The 22,701-nt window shown below is 41.0% G+C and overlaps 1 protein-coding gene across 2 annotated transcripts in view; it reads left to right on the top strand.

Annotated features, from left to right (window-relative positions):
• The window catches only part of OXNAD1 (oxidoreductase NAD binding domain containing 1), a 52,688-nt gene extending 30,285 nt beyond the window's left edge, over positions 1-22,403 (top strand). For both annotated transcript variants that reach the window (XM_075828617.1, XM_075828618.1), the window contains 2 exons: positions 14,241-14,349; positions 19,180-22,403. In XM_075828617.1, coding sequence (XP_075684732.1) covers positions 14,241-14,349; positions 19,180-19,334 — 264 coding nt within the window. In that variant the 3' untranslated portion in view covers positions 19,335-22,403. The remainder of the gene's footprint in view (positions 1-14,240; positions 14,350-19,179) is intronic.
• The last annotated feature ends 298 nt before the right edge of the window (positions 22,404-22,701 follow it).

Below are 22,701 nucleotides of genomic sequence, written 5' to 3'. Positions count from 1 at the left end.
TTCTTCAGGCAGTTTACAAATGAATGACTTAGAAAAAAGCAGATTTTTTCTAAGTCATTCATTTGTAAACTGCCTGAAGAAGGGGCCTCTGTGCTCTGAAAGCCGCATATAGAACTTTTATGGTTAGCCAATAAAGGTATCATACCTTCTATACTTTTGTCTTTTTTGACACAAAAGTATTTAACATTTCATATGGTCTCTGGCTAACACGGTACTACACTATTTTTTACTGTACTTCGTGTAACTCCCATAGAAATTAATGGATAGTCTTTATTCTTTGCCTGAATCCGGCAGGCAGTGGATCACCAGGGGATACTCAGTCGGGAAATACCTATTCTGGAGATAGGTGCCGGTCCTATTTCTGTATATATATGTGTGTGTGTGTGTGTGTGTGTGTGTGTGTGTGTATAGATATAGATAGATATATATATATCTATCTATGTATGTGTGTGTGTCCATCATGGGAATAATCCGTTAAGCCACTGTTCAAATCTGCGATCATAGACTCCTTGGGGGGTTCCATCAGGATTTCTGTCACTTGACTGCAAGAATAGAGCAGCTTGCAGTACTGTTCTTGCCACCAAAAGGATGAAAAACCTTGGCGCAACCCTGATAAATGCCAAGTACATGATGACCACTGGTCACCGTTTGGATCCATTAGATAATCAATTTGTCATAGAATTAGAAACAGAAGCCATGATGCTAGTGTGAACATAGTAACAGTATGTAAGGCTGAAAAAAAGTCATAAGTTTATCCAGTTCAGTCCTTATTCTTGCAATGTTGATCCAGAGGAAGGCCAATTTTCCTCATCTCGGGGAAATAAATCCTTCCCCACTCTAAGCATGGAAACTAGAATAGTTCCCTGGATCAAAGCTTAATTTCCTGTGATCTAGTAACCATGACTTTTAATACTATACAAGAAAAACACTTAATTTTCATAAGCTTTCTGGGGACTGTAGTCCTTTAATAGAGCTTAAGCGGGTTCAAAGTCTTTTTTTTTTTTTTTTTATATATTTTTTTTTTGTGCATTGTTGTACAAAACTGTACACAATATTCGGTTTTCAGTCTGAATAGTGATGTGCAGGTACGATGTTTTCGTCATTTGCATCTATGCCCTTTTTGATGCACCCCATGATCTTATTTGCCTTGGCTTCATCTGCCTGACACCGTGATTGCTACAGTTAAGTTTACTGTTGATCGTGACATCCGAGACTGGAGGAGCTCCTGAGTCCTAAGGCCTAAGCACTACAGGACACTCTGGCCAGGGACTCCATAGGTGAAATATGAACAGTGATATCTGGAGCTCTGGCTGGGGGTTTCCGGCATCTTTATGGACGACTATGTCAGGGGCTCCTCCAGGCCAGAGCGTTTCTGGGGATTCCAGCATCTTATGGGTTTGTTCCCACAGTGCAGATTTGTTGAAGATTTTGCCAGTATTTTTCAAACCAAAACCAGGTATGTAAGGGTTCCGTCGTTTTGACTGAATGAATAGCGCAGGCGACTACAGTATTCATTCTGTGAAAACGACGGAACCCTTAAACAACGGTGACCATTTAAAACCCTTTGCACCGGATCCGTCATCCGTTTGTTTCAGTTTGGATTCCGTTCATGGGTTCGAAAATGTCAGACGCAACCCATGAATCCCAACAGAGATGTGAACGAAGCCTTACAAGGATTGTGATTTCATATTACCTTTTGGTGCTGTATTTCTTTCTGGGTTTGGAGCCTACGGATTGTATTTGGGTATAATGGCAAAAAGGTTGTTTCTCGGTTTGTTATCCGGTACTGCACATTACAGATGCAGATCTTCTTTTTATATTATATGCTTGAAACATGTTTCATACTACAGTTTATATTCAAAGCTAAAATAAACTGACAGAAGGTAGATGCTGGAAAGACTTTGCTTGAAAATGCTTGCAAAGCTAAGCACCAGAAGGCTAAATGGCTTTTCTAAACAAGATGCCAATTGGTACAGCTTGGTAAATAACAATGAGTGATTTTCTATGCGGTTTGTAGCAGACCAAGAAGATTTTCTCTCCGTAACCGGATAAAAAAAAAAAAGTGTGTGTGTGTGTAGTAGAGACTTTTATATTTGGCATACACTTCCAATTGTTATTCAGTTAGTGGGTGCAAATCACTGCATGTGAAGTTTAGGGCCCATCCACTAGGCCTTACTACGGCTCTGCGTATATGTATATCGGATGCCGTCCTCTGAGATTGAGAGAGGCTAGCGCAGGGGTCCGCAACCTGTTACAGCAGTGCCACAGCCGGCATGTGGGGCATGGTTTACTGGCACACTTCCCTCTCCCGGTGTCCAGCGCCAAGGGCCACACTGAAATGTAAGTTTAATGATCTGATTAATTGGTTTATCTGAGTACTTCATTTATTTTTATTTTTTTCTCAATCAGCACACCATACAAAATAGGTTGCCTACCCCTAGGCTAGCGGTATTGTTGGCGCTAGCGATGGCCGCTCTGTTTTGTTTTATTTGTATATTATTATTTTTGGTGTTCTTATTCGTTTGTCTGCCTAGCCCTGTGTATTCTGCTGTTGCACAAAATCTCTGAATCTTGAAAGGGTTAATAATTAAAACACAAAGTATTTCACAAATTGGCATAACTTTTCATTCTACATTGATTAAGCTTTATTTTCATAAGACTGGACCACTAATTGTTATTATGTTAAAGTAGTAGAGATTGGCAGATAAATTGATGTGTTGGAAGATTGTTGTTTTATTATTATTAATTTTTATCAATCTATAAATATCATTATACATTTTTCCACACACCAACATATTTATATTATACATGTCTTAAAAGAGACCTACACCGTATGCAGAAATATATACCGTAGTTATTCTAAAACAATGCATAGAAAATGGTGCTAAAATCGAGATATGACAACAATCATAACTAAGAAAAACAAAATAAGATTAGCAGAAAAAAATAAATTGCATCTCTGATACTATCATTTAGATCAATCCCAAACATCTTTGATGGACCATCACAAAACCCGTTTTAGAATTTCTCCTATCTACAGTATATCAAGGCTCATTCCACATTAAAACCATATGAGCGACTTTCAAATTACCAAGTCTTTAATATTAAAGGGGTTGTCCACTGCTGAGCAACGAATGACCTATCCACCGGATAGGTCATCAGTGTATCATCGGTGCGGGTCTGACACCCGGACCCTGCACAGTTAAGCCACTCCGGCTGCCTCCGGGCACCAGATGTTATGGTCCATTATGCAATGTACGGAGCCGGGGGCAGTTGGCTCAGTACATAGTATAGCGGCCGTGCTGCCGAACTGCAGCTCTGCTTCTATGCACTTAAAGCCTGGCCACTATTCAGTGGCTGGAGCCAACTATTTCCGGCATTTACGTCCGGTGCTCAGGGGCAGCCGCAACGGCTTAACTGTGCGGGGTCCGGGTGTTGGACCCCACAGATCATCGACTGATGACCTATCCGGTGAATAGGTCATCAGTTGTCCAGTAGTAGCCAACACCTTTTAATAAAATTTAGTATTTATAAGAATTGATTCATCATTAATCATTCCCAGTGCTTAAGAGAAAGGGTTAAAATAATTTTTAGTTGAGAGTGGAAGTAGAATACGGCTTGAATCACACATGCAGTTTTTGGTGCAGTTTTGCAGAGTGGATACACATGCGGAGTATAAGGCTGGGTTCACACAGAGTATTTTGCAGGCAGAAAATCTGCCTCAAAATCCCAGTTGGAATTTTGAGGCAGATTTTACTCTGCCTGCACGCCAATTTTCGCGTCTTTTTTCGCCCGCGGCCATTGAGCGCCACGGGCAAAAAACACTCAATGGGAGGTGAGAAGCGTAAATGTCCGAAGATAGGGCATGTCCCCCCCTTTTTCCCGCAAGCCGGTTTTTCTGCTCGCGGGAAAAAACGCCTCCCATTGAAATCAATGGGAGGCATTTCCGGACATTTTTTGGCGCGTTTTCCGATGCGGTTTCCGTATCAAAAATCTCTGTGTGAACTGGCCCTAAGTCTTTCCTTTTATACCTTTCCTTCCTTTTGGATAAACTCCTGGCGTTGGCTAAAAAAAATTCCACATGTGCATCCAGCCTGAGCGTTTTTATGAGATTTAGCCTTTTAATTTTTGGAAAATCTACTTCTTAGGCTACGTGCACACAACCGTTTTCATCAGTGTGCAATCTGGGTTGTTTTTTTGTTTTTTTTAACGTATAGCACAGTGGCCCATTTATGTCTATGGCCCCATGCACGATATCGTGTTTTTCACAGTACCGTGTGGAGGCCATGGCATCGGGCCTCATAACATAAAGCAGGTTCTATTCCTGTTCTTGTTTGTGTCTGTTTTCACCCATTCAAGTCTACGACGACGTATAAACCGTGGACATACAAAACTGATGCGGTGGACACTCTGACATATGGACCTAAAAAAAACAGACCACTAATCTGTTGTTTATGGGCCGCACATTACAAACAGTCGTGTACATGTCGCCTTAGAGAGTTTAATTGATCATTTGTGACCTAACCGGTAAAGTAGGGCTTTTATATTACTTGGTGGTCGTCTGTTCCATCCACTCGTGTTTATCATGCACGTTACTTATTGCTTCCGTTTTTGTTGAATTCGTTATCCCAAGAGAAAACAAAATATCTGCGACGCTCACCAATTATTTATTTATTTATTCATTTATTTTTAGTTTTTAATTGATAATCCTGTTTTGTGATACCTTGCCATGGATCTAAGACCTCCGATCCCATAACCCGTGGCAATATTGTTTGACAAAAGGTGGTGATCAATAAAAGGACTGAAGAATATTGGAGTGCTGCAGATATTTTCTTCCGTCCTAGGATGATGTGGGACTGTACTGTCTAGCTGTTTTTTTCTTTGGATATCGTTAAATAATAATAAAGGATGAAAAAAGAAACACACTTTTATCTCGCAGTACGCAGCTGTATACTAGACCCCATAACATGTCAACGGGCATCCGAGACTGTGAAAGTCAGCCCAGTGACCGCTGTTTCATATGTTTCTGATCCATTAAGAATGTCTGTTCTGGTTTTGTTTTGATAAATTATTCATGTCTTATTGTTAAAAGCAGGAATGGCAAGTTGATGCTGCGGAGTTGACCAAGGTCATCTCTTCTGAGTTCAGCGTCCTGCAGACTTCTAGAAAATAGCAGATGGTAACCGACACCTCCCTCGTATCTTCCTCATCGTAATTGCTCACACATGTGACTGCCCAGACTGTATGGATCTCATTCTCCGCTTGCCCACGCACAGATGTTTCTGAGATTTTGAGCACATATACAATACAGCCGACACTACCTCAGTGATGCCACACCATTGCTCCTAGACCTTCTTACCACATTTTTACAATGTCACACTCTTGTATCGTGCTTTAGAAGTGTCAGTAGAGCACTGGAAACAGATAAAAGGGGTGAGGTAGTAAAACTTGGCTGCGCTGGATCATGGGATCTGTCACCAGACTTCACAAACTGCACACATTAATAAATAGATCTCTTAGAGCTGACCAAGTCATAAAATGCTCTTTTTAACCCCTTCCCATCGCAGCCATTTTTCAGGTGTTCATTTTTTCCTACCCACCTTTCAAAAGCCATAACTTATTTTTATTTATTTTTCTCACCGTCAATATAGCCCTATGAGGGTATGATTTTTGCGGGACAAGTTGTAGTCCTGGCATCCTTTATTGTACCGTATAATGTACTATGAAACGGGGGAAAAAAATATTTGTGGGGTGGAAAATGAAGAGAAAAAAAACATTGATTACTGATTTTTTGCGCTTTGTATGGACGTGCAGAATAAGCCGTAAAAACAACTAGGGCGATACCAAAAATAAATAAATACGTTGTGTATATGTAAAGATAGTAAGATAGTAATTCCAATAAATGAGGAACTTTTTTAAAAAATTTCTAATTTATGTACATTTTAATAATCTGCACCTTTCTTCTGATGATATACATGATCACCCTCTATATATGTTTGGTGCGTTTCTATATATATATATTCCTTGTACAACAAAGAAGCGTTTTCCCTACATGGAAAAATCGGCTAAAAAAAAAGAATTGACATTGAAAAGACAAATTGTAGTCGTATGAAAGCAACACTCTCGACATTTATAAACAAAGTGCACCTCGAGATATTGAAACCTTCCGAGAAGTCATTGATCGTGCAGAAATCCTTATCTTCCTTGTCCTGGGTATTGGTGGATGGCCGCCTTCACCGCTCTTGAATGAAGGTGGTGTGCAGATGTTACGATCTATATACAGTGAAGGAAATAAGTATTTGATCCCTTGCTGATTTTGTAAGTTTGCCCACTGTCAAAGACATGAACAGTCTAGAATTTTTAGGCTAGGTTAATTTTACCAGTGAGAGATAGATTATATAAAAAAAAAAACTGAAAATCACATTGTCAAAATTATATATATTTATTTGCATTGTGGACAGAGAAATAAGTATTTGATCCCTTTGGCAAACAAGACTTAATACTTGGTGGCAAAACCCTTGTTGGCAAGCACAGCAGTCAGAAGTTTTTTCTAGTTGATTATGAGGTTTGCACACATGTTAGATGGAATTTTTGCCCACTCCTCTTTGCAGATCATCTGTAAATCATTAAGATTTCGAGGCAGTCGCTTGGTAACTCGGATCTTCAGCTCCCTCCATAAGTTTTCGATGGGATTAAGGTCTGGAGACTGGCTAGGCCACTCCATGACCTTTAATGTGCTTCTTTTTGAGCCACTCCTTTGTTGCCTTGGCTGTATGTTTCGGGTCATTGTCGTGCTGGAAGACCCAGCCACGAGCCATTTTTAATGTCCTGGTGGAGGAAAGGAGGTTGTCACTCAGGATTTGAAGGTACATGGCTCCATCTATTCTCCCATTGATGCGGTGAAGTAGTCCTGTGCCCTTAGCAGAGAAACACCCCCAAAACATAATGTTTCCACCTCCATGCTTGACAGTGGGGACGGTGTTCTTTGGGTCATAGGCAGCATTTCTCTTCCTCCAAACACGGCGAGTTGAGTTAATGCCAAAGAGCTCAATTTTAGTCTCATCTGACCACAGCACCTTCTCCCAATCACTCTCAGAATCATCCAGATGTTCATTTGCAAACTTAAGATGGGCCTGTACATGTGCCTTCTTGAGCAGGGGGACCTTGCGGGCACTGCAGGATTTTAATCCATTACGGTGTAATGTGTTACCAATGGTTTTCTTGGTGACTGTGGTCCCAGATGCCTTGAGATCATTAACATATTCCCCCCGTGTAGTTTTCGGCTGAGCTCTCACCTTCCTCAGGATCAAGGATACCCCACGAGGTGAGATTTTGCATGGAGCCCCAGATCGATGTCGATTGACAGTCATTTTGTATGTCTTCCATTTTCTTACTATTGCACTAACAGTTGTCTCCTTCTCACCCAGCGTCTTACTTATGGTTTTGTAGCCCATTCCAGCCTTGTGCAGGTCTATGATCTTGTCCCTGCCATCCTTAGAAAGCTCTTTGGTCTTGCCCATGTTGTAGAGGTTAGAGTCAGACTGATTAATTGAGTCTGTGGACAGGAGTCTTTTATACAGGTGACCATGTAAGAGCTGTCTTTAATGCAGGCACCAAGTTGATTTGGAGCGTGTAACTGGTCTGGAGGATGCTGAACTCTTAATGGTTGGTAGGGGATCAAATACTTATTTCTCTGTGCACAATGTAAATAAATATAATTTTGACTGTGATTTTCATTTATTTTTTATTTATTTTTTATATATATATATATATATATATATATATATATATATATCTCACTGGTAAAATTAACCTAGCCTAAAAATTCTAGACTGTTCATGTCTGACAGTGGGCAAACTTACAAAGTCAGCAAGGGATCAAATACTTATTTCCTTCACTGTATATTTTGATTGTTTTTTTTTTTTTACTTTTTATTTATTTTTGCAGCTTAAAACCACCTTATAAAGAAAAAATGTTTGTTTTATTTTTTTAAAGTGAAATTTCTTTTAGTCACACTTAGGGAATTTACAAGGTGATCTTTTGATCGCTTATATAATGCCTGTCAGTGTATATCTGACAGGCAGTCTGCTATAGGCATACATCCATGGCAGGCCTTAGGTCTTTTGGCTGTTATTGCAACCCATTGGTGGCCAGCAATCAAGTTTGCCATGCACCGACAGGTGACCTTCTTACTCTGTCAAACCACTTAAATGTTGCGGGCGTTATTGTCCACGGCTTATAAGGGCTTTTTCAGGGGAATCCTGGCTGTCAGTAACCGCTGGTCAAGTTCTGTGCCCATGCCATAATGTAAGGGTATTCCCAGAATCGATAACTGCTTGGTCACTGCTGGGACACACACCAATTACGAGGCCGGGAGTGCTGGACTACCTGTTCTTTCTCATATCTTGGCCACAGTGCAAAGTACATTGAATGGAGCTGCTGCTGTTGCTGCTTCATTCAAAGTTTATGGGGATGCCGGAAGCCATTGAGAACAGCATGTTCAAAATCCTCCTCGCTGTGGGGTGGGTGCAGTGAGGAGAATCTTTGGGTTTGGGACCCTGGGGGTTACAGCAGAGGGAAAACACAGGCCCCACATGCTACCATTGCACAGGGGAACTCTGCTGTTTATATCTGCCCCTGGTGCTACCCCTTTTCAGAACTGCAACCTTCGTGGGATCTGCCAAACTTTGGGGTGTCAGGCACTCAAATGGGTTGTATGAGATTAGATTAAAATAGCCTCTTAAACAGGGCTGACCTGCAGCCAATCGACAAGTCGCACAACAGAACTAACCATGGATTTCTAAACCTCCCTATTTCTTATGTGTATGTTGGAAATCCCCGTTTGACAAATTAGAGTTCTGTTTCTTTGCTGTAGAGATTGGCACCCCATCATATGACCTTTATAGATCACAAAATAATAATCAATGCCATTCTTTTGTTTTTTGTTTTTAAATGAACTTTTGCCAATGCTAAGCAACAGAAAACCAGCATAGACAGCAGTTATTTAGATCTCTGCACAATGCATGAATAAATATACCTCGTCTGGGATGTACAGTACAAAGCCAAATCACTAGAAAGACAAATATTCCTAGTGCTGGATATCAGGACCCTCCATCTGTCAGTATATCAGACTTTATGAGGAATAGGAGTTTAATTGCAGTATTTGAAACTGAGCGTATCCCGTATATTGGGATGTTCTGTAACTGATATAATACAATAACTGTAAGGCTCTGTTCACATACAGTGGCTGTACGCTCTTTGTTTAAAAAACGTATAACTGAAAAAAGTTATTATGTTTGCATTTTATGGCATGCACGTTTTTTTTTGTGCATATGCCGTTTTGTACGTTTGTCATTTTTATATGTAAAAAAGTACCGGTGTATACTTCTTTTTGTTCAAGAACAGAAATCAATCACGATTTCTAGGGAAGTGTTCACATTCAATAAAGCTGATTAAAAGGAGTAGGGGGTGGCTTTTGTGGCGTGATTGTACTTGTAAAGAGACATTTGTATGGCCTTTTTTTGGATCAGTATGTTGACTTCAGTCATTCTGCAGTTAACCCCTTAATACTGAAGGTATTTTAAACCTTAATGACCAAGCAAAGTTTTTCCATCGTCCCATTCAAAGAGCTCTAACTATTTATTTATTTTTATTTTTTTTTCCATCGACCTAGCAGGATAAGGATATTTGTTTTTTGTTTTTTTTTTTGCTGGACAAGTTGTATTTTTTAATAGCACCATTTTGGGGTACATGTAATTTATTGATTACATTTTTTAGTGGGGTACTGGGAAAAAACAAATTTCGGCATTCTTTTTTGCGTCTTAATTTTACGCAGTTTACCGTGTGGTATAAATTACATATAATATCTTTATTCAGCGGGTCGCTACAATTGCGGCGATACAAAATTTATATAGGTGTTTTATGTTTTCCTACTTTTACACAGTAAACTTTTCTTCTTTTTTTTTTTTCAAAATTATTTGTTTTTGTGTTGCTATATTTCAAGAACCATAACTTTTTTTATTTTTTTATTTATTTTTTTCCTTCAACCGATGCATCGGTATAAGGGCTTCCTTTTTTTTTTTTTTTTTTTTTTTTGCGGGACGACTTGTAGTTTTTATTGGTATCATTTTGTAGTACATACGACTTTTTGATCACTTTTGTATTTTTAAGGTAGAATGAACAGAAAACCGCATTTCCGGCATTGTTTTTTATTTTTTACGGCGTTCACTGTGCAGGTGAAATAATGTAATCGTTTTATAGTTGGGTTCGTTACGGATGCGGCGGTACCAAATGTGAGTACATTTTTACTTTTTTTTCATAAAATATTTTGTAAGGGGAAAAAGTGGGTTTTTCATTTATTTCTTTTTTACTTGGGACTTTGATTTCAAACTTTTTATTACAATTTTTTTAGTCCCACTAGGGGACTTCACTATGAGATCTTTTGATCTTCTTCTTTTTTTTTTTTTTAACACACTGCAATACATTTGTATTGCGGTGTATTATTGCCTGTCAGTGTAAAACTGACTGGCATCTCCTAACAGGCAATCACTAAAGGCAGACCTGGGGTCTTTGGTATGCCCCCTAGGCTGCCATAGAAACTATCAGCACCCTGCGATGCACGCAGAGTGCCAGTGGGGTGAGAGAGGGAGCTCCCTCCCTCTAAAACAACTCCGATGCGGCGCTTGCTTCTGAGGGGTTAAATCTGATCGGAGACCACTGCTAGTGGTCTCCAATCATTGCCCTGAAGCCAGAGGCTGTTAGAAACAGCCCGTGCTTCCGGAGCACCCCGCCCGAGGGGGGTCCAGGGTTTTACAAGAAACAATACCGTGGCAATTTGAGCTGTTTTCCAATATTCTCAGGAGCCTCCAACACTGATGTGAACGAGGCCTTAGGTGGTTGAATACTTTTGGAAGGCCCTGTATGTGCACAGTGCAACCATTGAACGGAGCTCTGAATGGCTGGCTTTGTTCAATATGGCTACAGGCATGGAGGTTATATAGGAAATACCACTGGCTCGATGGATAGAGCAGTAGAAATGACTACAGCCTCAGGAGACGTTGGAGCAAAGTAGGGTTGGTTGCCGCGTTCCTTTCGGCTCATGCAGTACTAGATAAAGAACAATATTCTTGCACCTAAAAATAAAAGGAGGAATCCCTATTTAATTTGGATGCCGTGTTTCTACCGAACCAACATACATTGTGTGACTTTCCTGAACACTCTTAGGGTATGTGCACACACACTAATTACGTCCGTAATTGACGGACGTATTTCGGCCGCATGTCCCGGACCGAACACAGTGCAGGGAGCCGGGCTCCTAGCATCATAGTTATGTACGACGCTAGGAGTCCCTGCCTCTCTGCAAGACAACTGTCTCGTACTGAAAACATGATTACAGTACGGGACAGTTGTCCGGCAGCGAGGCAGGGACTCCTAGCATCGTACATAAGTATGATGCTCGGAGCCCGGCTCCCTGCACTGTGTTCGGTCCGGGACTTGCGGCCGAAATACGTCCGTCAATTACGGACGTAATTAGTGTGTGTGCACATACCCTTACAGTAACTACAACTACTTGGCCCCATAGTTTCTGTTTTGTGAGGTTGAAGTCTTAAACGAATCATACGATTTTTGAAGGAGAATGTGAAATCACATGAAACATCATTTCCAAGTCAGCCATTTATTTCCCTTATTTAGAACGCGGCATTTGAGTTGGTAAACAATGGCCTGCCAGTGTCTATTATCGACTAAAGCTCTGCCTGGCGGCTTTCTTTATTGTGAGTGTAAGTACTGCCCAGTGGGATAGGGAGAAGCTATGCCTGAAATAAATGGTGTGAACAAAAGCTTACAAACTATTTTCTGCAGCTCATTTGTTGCCTACGTTCAATTTGAGTGGAAATGGTTTCGCCTCTGCCGCCTTCACAGCTGCACACGAGAGGAAATCTACAGCATTAATGCAAATGTTCCCGTTACAAATAGTACTCCGAAAAGGTAAATTTAAGTGCAGAGTGCTTAAATTTAGCCCTTTTTTTTTTTTTTTTTGTAGACATTATTTTTACTGCAGACTAGTTGCGTCAAACGTAAACAAGTTGCCGCTTTGCAAATCAAGTATATTCTTATTTTTCCCACAATCCAGCTGTGCTCGTGCTCTGAAGTTTGTGTATTTCCTCCTTTTGAGGACTTTCTTTGCCGATTTTGTCACGTAATTTTGGTTTTTAATTATTGTCGAGTCACATTTATGTGTTGCTTTGGATTGGTGATCTTTTTTCCTTTTTTTTCTTAATTTTTTTTATAGAAAAATGCTTAAAGGGGTATTATTATCCACAAATAAAAGTTATTCCATGTACTGTATAGTACAAAGTTATACCATTTTCTAATATACATTTTTTTATCCATTCTTTACAGTTTCAAGACCTCTGCTTGCTGTTATTCAATAGGAATCTTCATTGTTTACTTCCAGTGGGTAAAAATCTGTCCTGGTCATGTAATGGACACACAGGTGCAGTGTATGAGAGATATGTCTTGTAACACGCCACGCAACTGTGGGATTATCACATGACCAGGAGAGAGATTTATCCACTGAAGGTTCGCGAAGACTGACTGCAAGCAGAGATTGTTAGGGTATGTTCACACAGCTTATTTTTAGCCATTTAACGAAAAATGGCTGAATAAATGGAAGCTGCATGCCTCCAAACGTCTGCCCATTGATTTCAATGGGAAAAACAGTTTCTTTCCGACGGGGCGTTTTTTCTATGCGGCCGTTTGAAAAAACGGCCCGTAAAAAAAAAGTGCATGACACTTCTTGAGCCATTTTTTTTTTTGACGTTTTTCATTTTGTCAATAGAAAAACGGCTCCAAAAACGTTTGGTTTAAAAAAGGCTGAAAATCACAAGCGGTTTTCCCTTGAAAACAGCTCCGTATTTTACAGCCGTTTTGCGTGTGAACATAGCCTAAAAGTAGATTCGAAAATTGTTTAACTTTCCATTATGCAAAGAATACTGCACACGACCGTAAAAAAAAAAATGTCCCATTCAATTTTTTTTTTTTGGCCACGGACACCTTTCCGTATCGCTACGGATAGATGTCCGCGCCGTAGACTGTGCCGGGAATCATGTCCTATTTCTTATTTTACGGACCATGCTCCCATACTTTGTATGGCAGAACGGATCGAAAATGTGGGCCGTGCCCGCAGTCGTGGGCCGTGATTACGTGCACAGCCGTGTGCATGAGGCCTTCTAGAGCAGATTGATCTAGTTTTGTGGGTAAAGATTCAGGATAACCTGTCATTTATTCATTTAAATCCCTGCTGACAGAGCTAAGAAGTCCAGCGGGAGATCTTAAGCCCCATGCACACGACCGTGCCCGTAATCACGGTCCGTGATTACGGCTGCGGACGTTCATCTGCTTTTGCGGACCATGCTCCTGTTAGAAATTATGGGAGCACAGTCTGTAAATTAAAAAAATAGGACATGTCCTATTTTTTTACGGAAGGTTTCTACGGCCTGGACACCTTCCTGTAAATATACAGGAAGGTGTCCATCGGCCATAGAAATGATTGGGTCCGTAATTACGGACGAAATCTACGGTCGTGTGCATGGGGCCTTAACCCTTGATTTGACCGCCTTCCCTGCATTAGTGTGCGTTCAGAAATAGCTGTCAATCACGGAGTAGGACCGCCCACTGGACTCTTATGCCTTATTCACACAAACGCGTCCGTTTTGCACGCGTAAAAAACACAGCATTTTTCTTGCGTTGCAGCTCCGTGTGACATTCGTGTACGGTGCGCGTCTGGCATTTGTCATCCGTATGTCACAAGTTCCCAACTCCCTGCAGTGTGTTCGGTCCGGGAAACGCGGCAGATGTATGGACCGTATATCACGGTCCAAACATTCTCGTATGTGAGAGGCCTTAAGCCCAGAGAGAGCAGGAATTTATATCCATAAATTAGAAGTTATACCAAATATTTTCCTCCAAATCTATATGTCAATCTGCTAAGTTCCCCCTGCTCTATAACATGATGCCTGCATGTTAGACTGTTTCCTAACATAGTCTACAGACATCCAATTTGGTTGTGTTCTGTGGTTTTAATATAAAAATATATGCTGTCATTTTAAAGTCCTATATCTCAAATAGTCGGAAAAGTAGTGCTCCTTTTTACTCTAGGGCCCGCTATGCTTTCTAGGCTCTAATATTTTATCTTTGTTCTCATGCAATGATTTTCTCTATTTCTATTTTTTTTCTTACAGAAAAACATTCTTAATTTGACGCACAGCTTTCCTGGAAAAATAACATGTAACTTTCATGTCACGCAACAGAGTTCACCAGTTTGTCTAGAACTTCAGCCGTTTATCACTGGTGAGTGAGTCCTTATGGCTGGATATAGTTCAAATATCCATCGTGAATTGTTGGAACAGAATATTCAGGAATGCAGAGGCCACTCAAGCTATGAAATGTTAAGAAACCGTGGATAGTTTAATTTGTGTTTGACTAATTCTGGTTATTTTTAACTTAAGACACAGTGAAGACCTTTCATTTATCCTCCAATATATGCATTTCTATGAAATCCGTGTAGAATCCTTTTAATAAGCTGAATAGTTTACAACATGCCACAAAGTGATTTTCACGTTCATGTACCCAAGTTATCAAAGCAAAAGTTGAACTTTGAATGGATATATTTTTATATATATATATATATATATATATATATATATATTTTCGCCCCCACAACTTTAGGCCGAATTCACACGAGATATATATACGGTCCATATGTAGGCCGCATTTCCCAGACCGAACACACTGCAGGGAGCCGGGCTTCTAGCGTCCTAGTTCTCTACGACGCTAGGTGTCCCTGCCTTTCCGCGGAACTACTGTCCCATACTGAAAACATGATTACAGTACGGGACAGTTTTCCCGCAGCGAGGCAGTGACACCTAGCGTCGTAGAGAACTATGATGCTAGGAGCCCGGCTCCCTGCATGTGTTCGGTCCGGGAAATACTGCCGGCATACGGACCGTATATCATGGACCAAACATGCTCGTGTGAATCCAGCCTTCGACACCAATTCCTCAATACTTCATTCCAAAAAATGCCGTAAATGAAGGTGTTAGTAAACCCTTATACATGTTTAGTCCACAACCTAAGCATAACTAAAGTACAAGTATTTAGTAGCCCTGTGAAATCTTGGTTTATGGTTTTAGTCGTTCCCTTAAATTTTCTTTTTATCTTGTGAAGACCTTGTGTTTTGGTAAGCAGAATAAATTCAAAGGAAACGCCTGGCTAAATTGGGCTATAAAGATTTCAGAACATTTTGGGTACTTTTAAAGCCACCACCAGCTTTAGAGACACAAGGTGAAGGAATTTCACACCTTCAGACTTACCATGCTAGTCTATAAACTGGAATTGTAAGGAAACATGCCTGGGCTTTAACTAGCTGCAGTCTGTGTAATGCGTATATAAAACTTTGTACTTAAGGTTAATAGACTATGCAAGGGAAGTTTCTCACTTAGATTTATATTCATTTATAATTTAAAGCCTCTCTCCGACCTTAATTGGGTTACATTTGTTGTTTGTACCTTATTAAAAGAATGGTACTGCAGTTCCTGCAAGCGAAATATTTCACTATCCACTAAGAGCTGACATATAGGCTCAACACACTTTAAGAACTTACTTTCCATCACTAAAATGCTTGTAATACTGAGATCTCCAGCAGGGATATGAAAACATTTAAGTGGTATTCCAGTTACAGACGGATTTCCAACTCCTCTCTGTTAGGGATCTGCCAGGTACTTCATCTAGGTATACTCCTGGGATTAATCAATCCACACCTGAGGCCAGACCTGTTCGACTGACACCATCTCCCACCAACCAGGGTGGCAGGCTCAGGAGTGGGAGAGCCTATCGCGGCCTGGTCTGTCGGAGTTAGCTCCGCCCCCTGTCCTTTATTACCTGCCCTGTTCTCTCTCTCAGTGCTTGTAATTCTTTTGGATTCCTGGCCCCACTGCTGCTTGCTCCAGCCTGCTTCTGCCGTGCTTCTGCCTTGCTGCAGTTCTGCTTGACCTGCTTTGCTTTGCCCCTGGCTTGCTTCTGTCTCCGTGCCCGCTCGGGTGTACTCACTTCGTCCTGGTCCTGACTGTTCGTTCGCCGCTCCGTTTCCTCGTGGCGTTCCGTGGCTCCTGCCCCTTCCCTTGCGTGTTCCCTGTTTGTTTTCCTGTGCACTTAGACAGCGTAGGGACCGCCGCCCAGTTGTACCTCGTCGCCTAGGGCGGGTCGTTGCAAGTAGGCAGGGACAGGGCGGTGGGTAGATTAGGGCTCACTTTCCCTTCACCTCCTTCCTGCCATTACACTCTCCCAATGTGTTGTGGGGTGTATATTAGAGTATTTCTGATGATTCCCACCCTCCCATATGTCCCTGTACCACAATTATTAATTTTATTTCCTCTTCGCTCCTGGTAACTGCAAAACTGAGGGGTATATTCTTCATCTGTCTCGTAACCTTCCTTGCACCATTTCAGTCTCCAAATCCCACAATTCCCAGCTGCACTACACGGTCTGTGCGTGTTCACAAGAAGCTCTGGTAACTGATTGGTTCATATCAGAGTATCATGACGCGCACATCTCCAGCATCCCCGCTTGTCAACATGGTAAGCTCATTCTAACAGCGTAAAAAAGGATTTGCACGCGCGCTGCATTGAAAACCTGCTTTGCCAACTTAGGCTTAATGTGTATGTGCAGGACAATGCGCGTTCACGTTATAATATTCTCCGTGGTTGAGAAGTAAGATTTTTCATGCATGTTCAACCGGCGAGAGAGCGATGTCCACAATGTGTACATTTTGTTCTAAATGAACAAAAAAAATGTGAAAAATATTTCTAATTGTTTGCGACGGTTTCATATATCCTTTACCTTCTACTGATTGATCAGTTAAAATTCTCACCATGCAAACTCGCTGAGCGGGGTCCACCAAGCGTGTGGCGATATAAAAATTGCCTATCCACTGGGGCTTTACTCACTACAGAGTTTTAAGCCGTCTTTGAAACAGAAATCGGCACAAGAACTCTGCGTGTGGAGCTTTGTGAAATGGCTGCACACACGTCTAAGATCACCATAGGCAATGCCAAGCGTAAGCTGTAGTGGTGTGAAGCATGCCAGCACTGGACTGCTTTCTGGAGTGATGAACGTCTGTCGGCATAGCGCCTACTGTAAAATTTGGTGGAGGAGGGATAATGGTCTGGGGCTGTTTTTCAAGGTTTGGACTAGGCTTCTTATTTGCAGCGAAGGGTGATGTCTTTGTACATTAACATTTTAGACCATTGTATGCTTCCAACTTTGTGGAAACAAGTTGGGCACATTCCTGTTCCAGCATGACTGTGCCCCTGTGCACAAAGCAAGGTTCATAAAAACGTGGTGTGACCAGTTTGGTATGGAGGAACGCCAGTGGCCTGCACAGAACCCTGACTTCAACCCCATTGAATACCTTTAGGATGAATTGAAATGCGATGTGCGAGTCAGACCAACATCGATGTCTGACCTCACAAATTCCCACATACACTCCCCAAAATATTGTGAAAAGCCTTCCCAGAAAGTGGAGGTTGCTATAGCTGCAAAAGAAGGCCCAACTCCATTTTTATAAGCTCATATAATTCATGATGGTCAGGTGTCCACATACTTTTGGCCATATAGTGTGCATTTTGTCCCTGCTAAGTGGGCGGGCTCTTCCTGCTGTGATGTAAGAGCCAATCACCCCACCTAATGCTGCTCCCCTTCTCCACGCACACAGGCTGAGGTAGAGCGACTCTTTTATGACCCAACCTCCTCCTCCCATGATCCCTCTCTCCCTCTATTAGCCAGGGTGGAGTCTCTCTGGAGACCTCGGCATTACACAGACCATTGATTTCAAAAGGTGCGGTGTAATGCTGCATTTTCCTTGTGGCGCTGTAGGAAAATGAAACAATTGCTAGTGAGTTCCTTCACATATTACAGCTGATCGTTAGGTTCCTATCAGCAGGACTTTCCGTTTATTGTCAGGAAACCCCTCTAACAAAAGGGATTGTCTAAATCACAGTACCCCTTTAAGTTTTTGGAATAGCAGCAGTGTTCCCATTTTATTTCTCAATGTTTTATCCCTTCAATACACCACTTTTTTGTGCAATAAAGACGCAACAAATTTTTTTATTACTGCGTTCCAAGGACTTAGAATTTTTTTTTAAATGTAGTCGCTGTATGATGGCTTATTTGCAGGACAAGTTTAACAGTAGGGTATATATCATTTTATTGATTCATTTTTATACATTTTTTGGGGGGGGGGGAGGAAAAAAAAAGCAATTACAAGAAATATTTTTTCTATTCTATTTTTTTATTACCATCAGCAGAGCTGTATTAGCATAAATAACATGTCACCTTTTATTACATGGGTTAGTATAGGTTGTTTTGTTTTGTTTTTTCCACGTTTGTACTATAGCGCATTTCATGGAAATAAAATCCTTTGTCACCCACAACTTTATTTTTCCATTAATGTAACTATGTGGGAGTTTTTCTTTTTGTTTTTTTTACAGGACTAGCCATATTTTTTAATAGAACTGTATTGGGGTACATATAATTTAATGATTGATTTTTATTCATTGTTTTGGGGGAATGTAAAAAAAAAAATAACTTGTTTTCCTAATAAACTTTAACTATTTTTTTTTTAGTCCAGCTAGGGGTGTTCAAAATGCGATCTGCTGATCGCTTATATAATGCTTTGGTAAACTCCATATACCAAAGCATTATGACCTGGCAATCTATTAGGCTGTGCATTTGGCATGTCCAATTGGGCATATAGCCATGGCTAGCCTTAGATGCGTTCGCACTTAAGAGGTTAAACGTATATTACCGCTGGCACCCGCTGCAAATGGTGTGGGCACAGCTCCTGTGTCCGTGCCATCCACTTGGCAAACCATTACGTCCTATTGGAGTAAATAGACCACAATTAGGACGTGATGGTGCACCCCTTTGCGCGAACGGGTTAAGCACGGTAGATCAATTCTCCTCTCCATGTCTAGAAGAAAACAAAAAATATATATAAGCAGCAATCTGCAGTTGTCAATATCCTATTGAACTGTAAATTATGTTTTCTGCCAAATGCATTGCTTAAATTAACAAAACCTTAACGGTGTAATAACATTTTGGGTTTTTCTTTTTACATTATAGAGGGAAGAATCTCTGAAAGTCATCTAGCAAATTATGTTTCTAGGGATCATCTGTGTTACATATGTGGACCACCTCCTATGATCGAGTCCATGTGCAAAGAACTTGAAAACCTCCATGTGCCTAGAGAACAGATTTACTTTGAAAAGTGGTGGTAGACGAGAGGTGTACTGATGGTTTCCAATAACCAGCCTCTTTTCGAGGAGGACACTGGAATGGTAGAAGAGTAAATCAATATAGTAACTGTAAGAAACATCTGCCACTCCATGATTTTAACGGCTGTAAATTCGGGAGTCAACTAGAGGACATGAAGAAAAGAAGATGGATGATATAGTTTTATGTACATTTGACTCAATTAATTTTTTATTTAAATCAAAATTGTTCATTTGTGAAATGAAGTTTGTGTGGCGTTCTCATTTTACTGGAGATCAGACTTTACATTTACACGGTCAACAAAACATTGTCTGCTTTTTGACAGTCAGAATAGCGTAGTATGCTCTACTCTATCCAGTAAAGAAAAGCTATGGAAATCTGACATGTATAGAGGGAGAAAACATTTTTGGGATCATAGTGGATCTGTTATAGCATCATTAGACTACATAGGCCAATCGTATAGAATTAAGGCCCTTTTACACAGGCCAACGATTGGGCACGCTCTTTCCCGATCATTGCCCTTCGTAAACAGGGACACGATCAGCCAATGAACGAGCAAACGCCCATTCATCGGCTGATCTGCTAGTTTATGCAGCAGTGAATATTGTCGTCGGGAGCACAGGGAGATGTGCTGCCAACATGATGTAAGTGTATGGGGACGAACGATCGTAGTAACGATCACTCGTCCCCATACAAAACCAATCGTTGCTCCTCATTTTCAAGGCCGTATCAGGTAGCCCCTATTTGGGTTCTTTGTTCGCTTCCCACTATGGATACTGGCTGCGATGTAACTGTTCCAACTTTTTGGCTTGAGGAGTCCAGTGTGTCTTGGCCTGTACTGCCAGTAATCCAGAGTAATCAGATAAGCCTGTCAAGCAAAACTGTAACTACCTGTTCATGGCATGTGTGTGACCTCAGAATATGAAATGAAGAACTTTACTGTAAAATCTGAAAGTGTATACGTTTCTTTAGTTTGGTTTTAAAAGGACAATACTGTATTTAGTTCTCCCTCAATTACAATTTACTAGTCCAAACAGTTAAGTTAGTGTGTATGGTGATCAAGGGGTTATTTAATTATGCATAACTACATGATTCTTGAATGAGTTGGCCCAATTCTTTGCTTTAAAAGTTTCTTTGAGCATGCTGTTAAGTAGATAATATAAATTTTTGTTTTTAGCATAAAGTGACCACATCTTTATTCATGAAGGACAACAATTTTGAGTGGATATTAAGAGGTTAAACAACATCTTCCATGGGGACAATTTAGAATAGCTGGTTGAAGACCATAAGTGCCCTGTAGGTCCTCCAGTGGTCATAAACTCCAAAGACACATCAATCATTGAAAAGACTTTTAATCAAGATATGGCTTTTGTTAAAAGAACAGGGAGATGAAGGATAAAGAGCGGGTTATGAATACTAAACAATGCTAAAAACCAATATACAAAGATCTCTGCATGATGTTCTTGCACTTTATCCCCAAAGAAAGGGGGTAAAATGCTGTAAAGTGAATTGGCGGAAGATTCATATTGTGACCAGTCTAGTGAATGTAATGAGGTTTGGAATATAACGCAAGTATCTATGTATCGCTTTCGTTTTTAAATTGAGGTTTTCCATAGTGCCATTGTAGCATTGTTTCCCTTTAATCCCACTTGATCCGGGTGCACTAGGTTAGGCAAGTGCCTGTTCAATCTGTTCGCTAATAATTTGGCGTAGATTTTGAGGTCTACGTTGAATAAGGAAATAGGTCTATAGCTGGATCCTTGCCCGGTTTGGGGAGGACTGTGACATGTGCTAAGGTGGAACTAGGTGGGGAAACTATGTCATGCGTGATAGAGTTGAATGATAACAGCATGAGAGGTGCTATATGATCAGCTAACGTTTTATAAAACTTGGCGGTATAGCCGTCCGGTCCAGGACCCCCCCCCCCTCCCCCTCCCGGGATGTCAGATAAGACCCCAAGAAGTTCTGAAGTCGTATAATCCTTTTCCATCTTATCAGAGGCCTCCCTGGAAAGACAAGTGAATGGGGAGGGGAAAGAGTCCTGAACCGCAGATGGCGGGTGGGTAGGGGGCCTAAGGTTAGAGTTTTGTGGGGGTTATTTTTACGGTGTTCACCTTACGGTTTGAATTACATATTCACTTTATTGTTTGGGTCATTACAGTCGCGGCGATACCATATATGGGTAGTTTTTATTTTTATTTTTACACTATTACTAAATAAAACCACTTTTTATGATAAAAAGGTTTTATTTGTTTTACTGTAATTTTTATTTCACATTTATTACTTATTTTATTAGTCCCACTAGGGGACTTTACTATGCGATCTTTAGATCGCTGTTATAATGCTTTGGTATACTTAGTATACCAAATCATTATTTCCTGTCATTGTAAATAATAATAGGCATATGCTCAGGGCAGACCTGGGGGCATTTATCAGGCCCCCGGTTGCTATGGCACCCCATCAGAGACCCGCGATTGCATTTGTGGGCCGCCGAAGGGTGAGAACTTTGATCGTGGCCGTTGGAGTAGGAGCCCGGCTGTCCTTAGACAGCCGAGCCCCGGCTCCAGCCTGCACGGGACACCCGAGCAGGACTTAGACTAGGCCGCCGTGAAAATGCGACGGCCTAGTCTAAGGCCCCTTAGTGACTGCCGTGAAAAGGCATATTGGTGGTCGCTGAGGGGTTAAAGTTTTTATTGACCAATCCATCTAGTCTATGCAAAGATGCAATATTTACAGTGTTGACCCTTCAGTTTCAAGACTTCTGTAATTCGCCTTGGCATGCTGGGTATCCGCTTCTTGGTCAAATCCTGACTGATGTCAACTTATACTTGTCTAATCAGTGTTTGGCGTTTATCACATTTCTGTGTGTTTGTTTGTCCGCCCGCTTTTTGAGGATTTACCACAGGTTTGAGATTATATGGGATTGAGATCTGGGGAGTTTCCCGGCCATTGACCCAAAATGTCAATGTTTTGTTCACAGAGCCACTTAGTTATCACTTTTGCCTTGTGACCTTGTATCTTGTATGCCACATTCAACTTTGAGTGTTGGTCTGAAGCCACTTTCAATAATAAAATGGAGGAGAAACCTATTAAGCCTTTCTCTGTCGTGACAACGTTTACACTATTGACAGAAAGTAAAACCTGAATTTATAAAATAAACTAATCATGTTACACTCCCAATAACCATATAGTTTAGGAAAACAGGCAATTTAGGCCTCCGGTACACGACTGCATTGGTTTTGTAGTTCGCAAAACCACGGGTCCGTTGCGCCCTTGTGCATCCGTGTTTTATCAGAACTCACGGATCCACAAGAATTCACCAGTATTGGTGAATCCACAAATCTAGATCGTAAAACGAGATGTTCTGTGTTT

Source organism: Rhinoderma darwinii, chromosome 5 (genome assembly GCF_050947455.1).
Source record: "Rhinoderma darwinii isolate aRhiDar2 chromosome 5, aRhiDar2.hap1, whole genome shotgun sequence".
Taxonomy (NCBI): Eukaryota; Metazoa; Chordata; class Amphibia; order Anura; family Rhinodermatidae; genus Rhinoderma; species Rhinoderma darwinii.
The sequence above is the reverse complement of the archived record's forward strand: the minus strand, read 5'-3'. Positions and strand labels throughout refer to the sequence as shown.